The sequence below is a fragment of the Salvelinus sp. IW2-2015 genome, linkage group LG35 (assembly GCF_002910315.2).
Source record: "Salvelinus sp. IW2-2015 linkage group LG35, ASM291031v2, whole genome shotgun sequence".
Taxonomy (NCBI): domain Eukaryota; kingdom Metazoa; phylum Chordata; class Actinopteri; order Salmoniformes; family Salmonidae; genus Salvelinus; species Salvelinus sp. IW2-2015.
The window spans coordinates 20,979,066-20,989,966 of NC_036874.1; the positions used below are offsets into that span (position 1 = coordinate 20,979,066).

Consider the following 10,901-nt stretch of genomic DNA (forward strand, 5'->3'; position numbering starts at 1 on the left):
TGACATCCCAATCACGCTGTTAAAACATTAAAGCAGAGTGTCAAGCCACCCACCAACAACACAGCACTTTATAAAAAATGTATGTATTTGGTCTATTTTTAAAAGCAGGGGCCCTTGCTTGGGGACATTCTCTTGAAGGATTAGATATGATTTTAATCTCAGTTAATGAAAGGGACTGGTCCCCTTTCCTCTGTCACGGTGGTCATGGAAACCAGTGACAAGGGACCGCTGCAGTGTTCATCTCTTACAACAGTACAATACAAAGGGACAGTGCTCAGGCTCAGCTTAACATTTAGTCACTTCCATGGAAGGTGGAACTAGAAGTGTGTCCCCTTCAAGCTTGGAAGCGTATTGCCTTCAGGGCACTGGTCACATGGTACCAAGAGTTTGTTTCTGAGTACCATGTTCTCTGTCAGCATCTGTGTTAGGCAGCCTACAGTACATGGGTGTTTATTTTAGTCTATAGCATTATTGTCTTGACTTGTTGCCGTCTTGTGTTTCAAATGTTTATTTCAGAGGTTTTAGACAGAATCACAATACTGGACGGAATTCAATCAATTGAAGATAGGGTATTTTCGGATAGAGCCAATGTGCTCTGTCTCAGACAGTCCACCAGATGGCTGCATGAACTGGATACAGACAGCTGTTTGCCATTGGAACTGAACAGGGCCGCGTGCAGTAGGAAAACATCCATCTTTTTAATAGCCAACCACAAAAATCACAGAAATGACAGGCTACAGATCTTGACTGAGATCAATAAAAATGACCTTGTCTCGAATGCAACCAAGAGCTTAGGCCGACGGAAAGAGGGTAGACACAGATTGTATAATATGACTTCCATCTAACCTGGAGGAAAAAACTAAAAAATACTTTCCAATGGCATTGAATCTCTCATTGATAAAGATCATGCCAATCGCCTCAATTGACATCCTGCGTCTGTCTGTGCTCACTGGGCTCTTTCCCGCTCTCTCTTTCCGCTCTGGTCATGGTCTCTTTGCGTGCACTACCGAAACAGGGAAGTGAATGGGGAGGTTCAATTCTAAATGTATGTCCATCTATAATAACGATACGGATTTATTTGTATTCGTATTTTAGACCCACTTGTCCCCAGCTGCTTGCTAAATATTGCTAAATAAGTTCAGGTCCCCAAAAATATTAACGCAATAATTGATACATTAAGTTATTTTTTATTCCTTTAATGTTCTTGCCATGCAATGCATGTTTATCTTACAAACAACTGATGCAATATTTTATCAAAACCATTCCCGATGAAAATAGATGACATTACATCGTTTAACAATATATAAAATGTTCTAAAGTAATGTTTAGACGTTTCAAGTAAAATCTGTTGTTTTAGTCCATGAGCCAGACCCCCAAATTTATAGTGATTTTCTTGAAGGTCTATGTCCCTAGAGCTGGAAATGTGTGATAGCAGTGCAGCAATGGGAGATTTCTGTGTGTTATCACTCTCCTCTCTCCATCTTTTCTTTCATCTCTCCACTTTAAGACAATTCACTGTGTACAAGTCTAATGAAAGAAACGTGAAAAATAATATGTTCATGTCATTCTTTAAAACGATGAGACAATTCATTTTATTTTATTTAACTAGGCAAGTCAGTTAAGAACAAATTCTTATTTACAATGATGGCCTAAAAAAAGGCCTCCTGCGGGGACGGGGGCTGGGATTAAATATAATAGGACATAACACACAGCAGACAAGAGAGACACCACAACACTCCATAAAGAAAGACCTAAAACAACAACATAGCATGGCAGCAACACATGACAACACAGCATGGTAGCGACACCACATGACAACAACATGGTAGCAACACAACATTGCAGCAGAAAAACATGGTAGCAGCACAAAACATGGTACAAACATTATTGGGCACAGACAACAGCACAAAGGACAAGAAGGTAGAGACAACAATATATCACGTGAAGCAGCCTCAACTGTCAGCAAGAGTGTCCATGATTGAGTCTTTGAATGAAGAGATTGGGATAAAACTGTCCAGTTTGAGTGTTTTTTGCAGCTCGTTCCAGTCGCTAGCTGCAGCAAACTGAAAAGAGGAGTGACCCAGGGATGTGTGAGCTTTGAGGATCTTTAATAGAATGTGACTGGCAGAACAGGTGGAGGATGAGGGCTGCACTAGGTATCTCAGATAGGGGGGAGTGAGGCCTAAGAGGGTTTTTATAAATAAGCATCAACCAGTGGGTCTTGCGACGGGTATACAGAAATTACCAGTTTACAGAGGAGAATAGAGTGCAGTGATGTGTCCTATAAGGAGCATTGGTGGCAAATCTGATAGCCAAATATTAGTAGAAAAACATGTAAGATTTTACCCTATGACAAACAATGGTGGTATATATTTTGCTCATGTATACCCTTTCATCAAATATCATTGGAAAGCTTAGATTCCCAGCTATCTATCAGACACGTTTTCAGAATGTTCAGGTCAACAGAACTTATCAAAATTACCTCTATAAATTGCTTTAAAAAATAATTCCTGGTTAATTTCAAAATGAGTTTCAAGTGGTTCTGAAAGGTCATGAAATTACCTTTCGAATGATATATGATTTAACCAACCTTGAAAGCCCCAGCTACAACCATCGTTTAAAAATTGCCCATATTGTGCCATTGACATTAGAATGTTAGAAGCTTAGCCATAGAATTCCATGTAGTAGGGCAGCTGTTTATGGATTGTAACTCTGGTGATATATGCAAAACATTTTACACTCACAGCTAGATTTGTAGATACAGGGCCATCACAGGATTCATACATTAGCCTTGTCAGAGCCTATCTTCTGTAGTGTATGGCAGCTCGATATACAAGTTCAATCCCTGTGCACGACACTATAGCAGGGCCTTGAACATATATTTCACATAGAAATTCAGTCTCAAATCATTTACATTTACATTTACATTTAAGTCATTTAGCAGACGCTCTTATCCAGAGCTCTTACCCCAAATCGTCACCTGTTTGGGGTCAGATACCGCTGAACATCTGAGCAAAAAAAATGTTATACACGCCCATGTTCTCCTGGCTGGAGTGAACTCAGATGAGAATCGCACTTGTCAGTGTGTCAGTGCATCTGTGTGTGAGTGAGTGAGTATTGTCTGTAGCTTGTGAGGTGTGTAGACATATTCCCACTTTTTAGCGAATAGGGTGTCACTTTGGACGCACCTAGAGATTCTTAGTTACGCACGCTTTTTAGTCCAGGACTAGAGAATATAGAACAGCCACTGTGGTCTTGAGATGACAAGGGTAGGCTATACTGTACCAGTGGAGTTTAGGTTGTTGAGCACCCTGACAGATGCTCCGAGGAGCATCATCATGGAAGGCTCACTACTCTTCAGCTGTTGGGGAGAGAACACGCATGAAACCACTCTGAGACAAAGAGGAATGCAGAGAATACAGAGACAAATAAGAATGCAAACAAAGAGAAGTGGAGTAGAGGTGAAAGAGGTGGAAAAGAGGTGCGTGTAAACGCTTTCTCTCCTCTTCTAAGATGCTCACTCTTTCCCACAGCTCTGTCTCCTTGTACCTATTCTCCGTTCCTCTTTTATCTACACCATGACTTATTTTCTCCCGTGTTCTTTTCAAGTGAATATGTCTTAATCAGGCCATAGGGGTGTGTGTGAAACTCACGATACGGTTCCACCACCATCTCCTCTTTATTGACCTATTCCAATCCATAGCTCTCAATGTTAATTTCAAGGGAATATGTCTTCCGGTGTTGGGGAAGCTACTCTGAAAATATAGTTTACTAAGCTACCAATTACTTCACATTGAAAGAAGTTAAGCTACACTAACGCTACCCTTTAAAAAAACATATATAAAGTAGTTCGATTTGGCATGCCTATATCTGAAATGTCATAGAATACAAATTGCAAGAACCGATCACTCTGGAGTCAGATGTTAACAGAATGTGATATTTTGCCTATTAAACACAAAAACAATGTTTCAATTGAGAAATAGGCAGGTCTGATGCAAAAAAAGAATGGACATTCTTGCCTACTTTACCCATATTTTATTTTTGCAAAAAAAGGAATGTGTAGTTCCAGTAGTAAGCTACACCACTACATGGCAAATAAGTGAACTACTGAAAACAATACCAATATTTGAATTTAGTTCAGCTACCACCAAGCTACAGGAAAATGTGATTAAATTACAAGTTGAACTACATGTAGTTCACTATTCCCTTGTACTATATATAAGGATGTGACTATATCAATAGTGTGTAAATAGTATTTTTGTTTTCTCTTGGTGTCTTTCCTATATATAACTCTTGTTTTATTTTTTATTTAATGTATATTATGCTGTTCTTGTCTATTACTGTTCTGTACTTTGGCATGTACTTGTACGTTTTATGTGGACCCCAGCCTGTAATATGTACCAGAAGAATGACATTACATAATTTCTGCAGAATTGTTAAATTTATTGTTTTGTCACTTTTTCATGATCTTTGGCCATCATTTACAATCAGTAGGCCTACTTTTGGCCCCATAGAGCCCAAAGGTTTGTGGCGAGGTTGCCAGCTAGACTACTTCCAGGTCGTAGCCATTTTGAGTGCTCGACGGTGAAGAACCAAGTCGGTGAGGTGGGAAACGCTCAAGCGTGTTAGTTTGTGTGCATTCACCTGATGCAGATGTTACAGTGGATGATGTTAGCTACTGATCTTTGTAGCATTATTCCAAACTATGGCTAGCTATTTTCTAACTTTCCAACCCGAATCTTGAAAACAAGCAAGCTGACGAAAGCTAATTGTTAGCTGGCTAACTGTTAGCCAGTTGCATTTCGCACCGAGCCCGGGGAATTTGGAAAACATTGACTGAAGAAGCAGACAAGTAATGGACAATAGTTTATATAAACTTATATAACACGAGTGTTTACCTACCTAGATATCACAAATTAAGTGCATGCAGTGTAAATGAAATCCACTTGTAGCGTGAAGTGCAAACGTTCGCTAGCTAGCGCCACCCAGCAAACATCCATAGCCAGCTGAGTTAACTTAGGGGGATGAATGTTAGCTAGCTAACTCTCGCTAACTAGCTAGCCACAATTACGCAGATCTCAATTAGCTATCAAGGTTAGCAATTTAGCTTGGCCTTTTTTTTTTTATTCGTTGGCTTCGGCACTGTCAATAAAAAGCATCTGCATCGATGCTAACGCTACTTGTTTGATCCAAGCCATTTGGGTGAAACGCCTAATGTAGCTAACTTTACATAACCGAGGCTACATAACTAGCTTGCTAACACATTTATTTGTATTTATTGAACCTTTTTATTTAACTAGGCAGGTCAGTTAAGAACAAATTCTTATTTTACAATGACGTCCTACCTCGGCCATTCATCATAAGTACAGTTCGCATGGACGGTTCACATTGAGAATATCACTATTCAATTACAGTAATGTTATATCATGCTTCTGTCTCACATAGGCAGGCTACAGGCGTAGGAACTACAGGGTGAGAGATGTGGGACCAGGGTGGACAGCCCTGGCCGCAATGGCCTATGAACCAGCAGCAGTGGATGCAGTCCTTCCAGCACCAGCAAGATCCAAGTGGGTGACCTGTATGCATGGAGCACTGTACAAGTGGAAATTATCCAAGATTGGATTGGTGTAACATTGCTTTGACCACGCAGAATGACAGCTCAATTGTTGCATTATTTACAATTTTACAAAATGACACCCCAAGCAACGCTTCTCTTGTCTCTCTGTGTGGTGCAGGTCAAGTGGACTGGGCAGCACTGGCCCAGGCCTGGATTGCTCAGAAAGAGTCTACAGGCCCTACAGTAGACCAGCAGAACATTCATCCTAATGGACAGGACATCCCTGGCATGGATCCTGTGATGCCCAATAACCATGGCTCCTTCCAGGGCGACGCCAATTTTGGCAGAATGTGGCAACCTGGTAAACTCTTCACATAATTTTCTGGGGATGGAGAATATAGAAGGCTTATGTCGGTGATCTGTTTTCTCACGTTGCAAGACCATCATGCTTGCTATACTCAGTCTGTACATAATTTGTCTTTATATCTCAGGGATGGTGTGATGTCACCGATGTACTCCAACGAACATGTTATGGGAGAATTTCACGTCCACCACATTAACATAGCTGTGCCCCAATGAACTTAGTTCCCCTGCAGTCCAGTAGTTTAATGTCAGAATAGCATGACTGCAAGTGTATGTTTTTTATTTTTGAATGGTCTCTTGTAAGACAAGCCTTTTGGTGGGCTTAAAGAGGATCCAAATAAACAATAACAATGTACATGTGTTGTTTACAGAATGGGGGATGCACGGTCAGCCCCCTCCTCCTCCTCCCCCCATAGACCAGGTGTGGATCCCCCCAGGGACAGGACCTATGGGGACTGGACCTATGGATGTGGTGGCTCCCTCTGAGGACAGCACCAGCCAGGACAGTCTGGAGTTCTCTGAAGGCCACCACAGGGTCTACCCCCAGAACAGCCACGGCTTCGGGGGTCAGCCCGACAACTACGCCATGAACCCAATGGCCATAAACCAGTTTGATTATCAGGTACACACCACACACTTACATTAGAGTTCCATGGCTGCTGTTGTATAGGGTCTCTCTGTTATTCAACTAGTTTGGATGGTCCTCATTTCTCATTTTCTCTCTCTGTAGCATGGGGCGGTTGCCACAGGGTTCCACCCTCCATACTGGCAGCAGGGTCCTCCACAGAACAGACGGGACAGGCCCCCTGGCTTTAGGGACCGCCAGAGATCCCCCATCCAGATCCCCAAACAAGATGCTCCTGCTGCCGCCCTCGGTGAGCATCTTCACCGACACCTTGGTACATAAACGTCCTCATTAAATGGGCACTGATCAGGATTTCATCCCTGGACACTTACTGGTGTCAGAGAGGCAGAGGCTTGCTTCAACTCTCTTGCCTTGAAATACATTTTGGATGTTGTGGGTATCACCATGTTTTGTGTCTGTGTTGATCTCTACTTTTCTCAATTAGCTTTCCCAGGCACGCAGGAAAACAGGCACACACACACAGCATCCAATGACCTGGCTCTCCTGTCAGATGCGGTGAAGAGGCGCACCTTGCCGGCCTGGATCCGAGAGGGCCTGGAGAAGATGGACAGGGAGAAACAGAAGAAGCTGGAGAAGGAGCGCATGGAGAAACAGCGTGCCGAAATGGCTAAAGATGAAGACAAAGAGAGCGACGCGGTGGACGAGGGCGGCGATGGGCCTCGTTTACCCCGCAAGAGTAAATTTGTAAGCATCAATCACTTTTTGTTTCCATGGCGTCATGAATCCCATTAACCTTATGAACAATGGGTTGAAAAATCCCCAGAATAATTTCATTATTCCGGTAAAACTGTGACACTTGTGAGGTTTCAGGGGGTCCTGTTGTCGTATCTTTGTATAACTGACCTACCACCCCTTTCCCTCCTCTGTAACAGGACAGTGATGATGAAGAGGGTGATGAGGAGGAGAGGGAAGATGAGGACCGGGTCCTGACCAGGAAGCAGGAGCTGGCCAGCAGGAGCCCGTCACCTCCCCCGGAGGACCAGAGCGAACCAGAGATGACTGAGGAGGAGAGAGAGTTCCAGCTGGTTAGTTTTTGCTTACAGCTACCATTCTGACACGTTGGGGTGGGTGTAGGGCTGGGCGATATCGAATTGTTGCGCGATATTCTAAATGCCTGTATCGCAAGAATCAATTTTTTTTTTATGAGCGTTTGTTGGCTTGTAGGCTACTCGTCTTTTTTTTGTCTCTTTGTTTTGTCTCTTTTGCTCCTTCTGTTCTGTGTGCACCTTCCCATTTATACCAGGGATCTGTATATAATGACTAGATGCTCATGTCTCCTCCCTAACAACGGGAATCGTCCCAAAGGCGAGAAGGCAGGCGGCAAGCTTATGTCAATAGGAAAGCATTGGGCTGAATTTGGATCGATTTTGGTGAGCGCGAAGCCTCTCGCTTCGCATCTTCCTCTGTGTTTACACACACACACCAAGCCCCTCCCTAGCCACTCACAACAACAAAGATGAGAGATCACTTCCTCTCTGACAAGCAGTTTCAACTTACTATTTGGATTTGAGGTTTGGTCTAACAGAATCGGTCATATGGACACCGAAATACATTTTACTGTAATAAAAAACTGAAAATGAATGCTCCGTTTGTAGGCGTGGCATTGCGGTACCACTAGCAGCATTTGAGCCAAAGACCGTTATACTAGCTGTCTAGTCTGTGTTTTATACGTTTGCAATAAGCATAGAGCATAGCAGTTCAGATGTCTTTTTCTGTTCCGTATTTGTCGTGTCCTGTATATATATATATTTACACCTTTCTTCGCATATCTTTTATTTATTTTATTATCCAAGAACTCAACTACAAAAGCTTTCCTGCAAAAGCTTTCCTGCAACCCGCTTCACCAATTACAAAAAGTATTATTTACCTCAATCTGAAAATCCATCGTGGAAGCTAGCCAGGGGCTAATTCAGAAGCTAGCCTGAAAGCTAACCAGAAGCTACTCCGATAGCTAGCCAGAAGCTAATCTGTAGCTGCCCCGAAATTAGCCGGTTTGCTGGCTACCGTTGGTGTTTCAGCTGCCCACGTTTAGTGGTCATCAGCTATTCCTTTAGCTCGATAATCTACCGGCACTTTTGTGCAACGCGACTCGGACCGGAGCATTCCGGGACTCTTTTTCTCTCAGTTTCCCCGGATTCCAGCCGCAGGCTCTGGACACTTGCACCTTGATTTCGCAGCTAGCTAGCTGCAAACCGTGTGACTATTGGCTTACGTCGACCCCGGAGCAAACTCAAATCATTCTGGAGCTAGCCAGCTGAGGAGTTCCATTACCATCCGGACCCGTTTCTTTTGTTGCTGCTGCAGATACGGAACCCCACCGGGCCTTCACGACTGACTGCCGCGACTGACTGCCGACGTTATCTGCCCGAGGGATTTATCCAACTGGCACCTCCGTCCCGACGTTACCTGAACGCTCATCTGAGGCCCGCTAATCGTTAGCTGTCTTATCGGCTGCTATTTGAACAAGTATATCGGACAACTATTATTATTATTTATTTATTTTATTTTTTTCCTTGGGTCACTATATCTATTTCGCCAATTTGGATTGATCCCCTCTACCACACGGAACCCCACTACACGGAACCCCACTAACCTACCGACGGAAACGCACGAGGTATCTACAAACAGACCTCCATCCTATGCTGCTACCGATAGCCATATACCCGGCCAGCTGTCTGGATCGCCACGACCCCAACCAACCTCTACTCACTGGACCCTTATTGATCACTCGATTAGCATGCCTCTCCTTAATGTAAATATGCCTTGTCCATTGCTGTTCTGGTTAGTGTTTATTGGCTTATTTCACTGTAGAGAAACAAGAAAGAGATTAATGATTGCCTCGCCTGGTTCACCAACTATTCTCTTGATCGAGTTCAGTGTGTCAAATCGGAGGGTCTGTTGTCCGGCCTCTGGCAGTCTCTTGGGGTGCCACAGGGTTCAATCTTGACCGACTCTCTTTTCTGTTTACATCAATGATGTCGCTCTTGCTGCTGGTGATTCTCTGATCCACCTCTACGAAGACGACACTATTCTGTATACTTCTGGCCCTTCTTTTGACACTGTGTTACCAACCTCCAGGCGAGCTTCAATGCCATACAACTCTCCTTCCGTGGCCTCCAATGCTCTTAATACAAGTAAAACAAATGCATGCTCTTCAAACCGATGCGTGCCTGCTCCTGCTCGCCTGTCCAACCATCACTACTTTGGACGGCTCTGACTTAGATATGTGGACACTACAAATACCTAGGTGTCTGGTTAGACTGTAAACTCTTCCTTCCAGACTCAATCAAACATCTCCAATCCAAAGTCAAATCTAGAATTGGCTTCCTATTCCGCAACAAAGCATCCTTTACTCATGCTGCCAAACATACCCTTGTAAAACTGACCATCCTACCAATCCTCGACTTCGGTGATGTCATTTACAAAATGCCTCCAAAACCCTACTCAATAATTGGATGCAGTCTATCACAGTGCCATCCGTTTTGGTCACCAAAGCCCCATATACTACCCACCACTGCGACTGTACACCTCTCGTTGGCTGGCCCTCGCTTCATACTCGTCGCCAAACCCACTGGTTCCAGGTCTCTACAAGACCTGCTAGGTAAGTCCCCCCTTATCTCAGCTCGCTGGTCACCATAGCAGCACCTACCTGTAGCACGCGCTCCAGCAGGTTATCTCTCTAGTCACCCCAAAACCAATTCTTCCTTTGGACGCCTCTCTTCCAGTTCTCTGCTGCCAAATGACTGGAACGAACTACAAAAATCTCTGAACTGGAAACACCTATCTCCCTCACTAGCTTTAAGCACCAGCTGTCAGAGCACTCATAGATTACTGCACCTGTACATAACCCATCTACAATTTAGCCCAAGCACTACCTCTTTACCTACTGTATTTATTTATTTATTTATTTTGCTCCTTTGCACCCATATTTTTCTGTCTCTACTTTGCACTTTCTTCCACTGCAAACCAACCATTCCAGTGTTTTTTTAGTTTTTATTTTACTTGCTGTGTGTGTACTCACTTCGCCTCCATGGCCTTTTATATTTTTATTTATTTATACATATATTGTTTGCCTTCACCTCCTTATCTCACCTCACTTGCTCACATTGTATATAGACTTATTATTTTTTTTTCACTGTATTATTGACTATATGTTTGTTTTACTCCATGTGTAACTATGTGTTGTTGTATGTGTCGAACTGCTTTGCTTTATCTTGGCCAGGTCGCAATTGTAAATGAGAACGTGTTCTCAATTTGCCTACCTGGTTAAATAAAGGTTAAAAAAAAAAAAAAAAAAAAAAAAAGAGCACTAGTTATATAAGGAGTTGGAATTTG

General features: G+C 43.1%; 1 protein-coding gene across 6 annotated transcripts in view; it reads left to right on the top strand.

The window, feature by feature from the left end:
* The first annotated feature begins 4,505 nt into the window (after window positions 1-4,505).
* The window catches only part of LOC111958566 (arginine/serine-rich protein PNISR), a 12,932-nt gene continuing 6,536 nt past the window's right edge, over window positions 4,506-10,901 (top strand). For 2 of the 6 annotated variants that reach the window (XM_023979825.2, XM_023979828.2), the window contains exons 1-7: window positions 4,561-4,852; window positions 5,446-5,567; window positions 5,736-5,918; window positions 6,292-6,542; window positions 6,651-6,819; window positions 6,991-7,250; window positions 7,439-7,591. In XM_023979825.2, the coding sequence (XP_023835593.1) occupies window positions 5,480-5,567; window positions 5,736-5,918; window positions 6,292-6,542; window positions 6,651-6,819; window positions 6,991-7,250; window positions 7,439-7,591 (1,104 nt within the window). In that variant the 5' untranslated portion in view covers window positions 4,561-4,852; window positions 5,446-5,479. Of the gene's footprint in view, window positions 4,853-5,445; window positions 5,568-5,735; window positions 5,919-6,291; window positions 6,543-6,650; window positions 6,820-6,990; window positions 7,251-7,438; window positions 7,592-10,901 lie in introns of all 6 variants that reach the window. The other 4 variants (XM_023979826.2, XM_023979827.2, XR_002876557.2 and 1 more) reach the window with 4 other exon arrangements.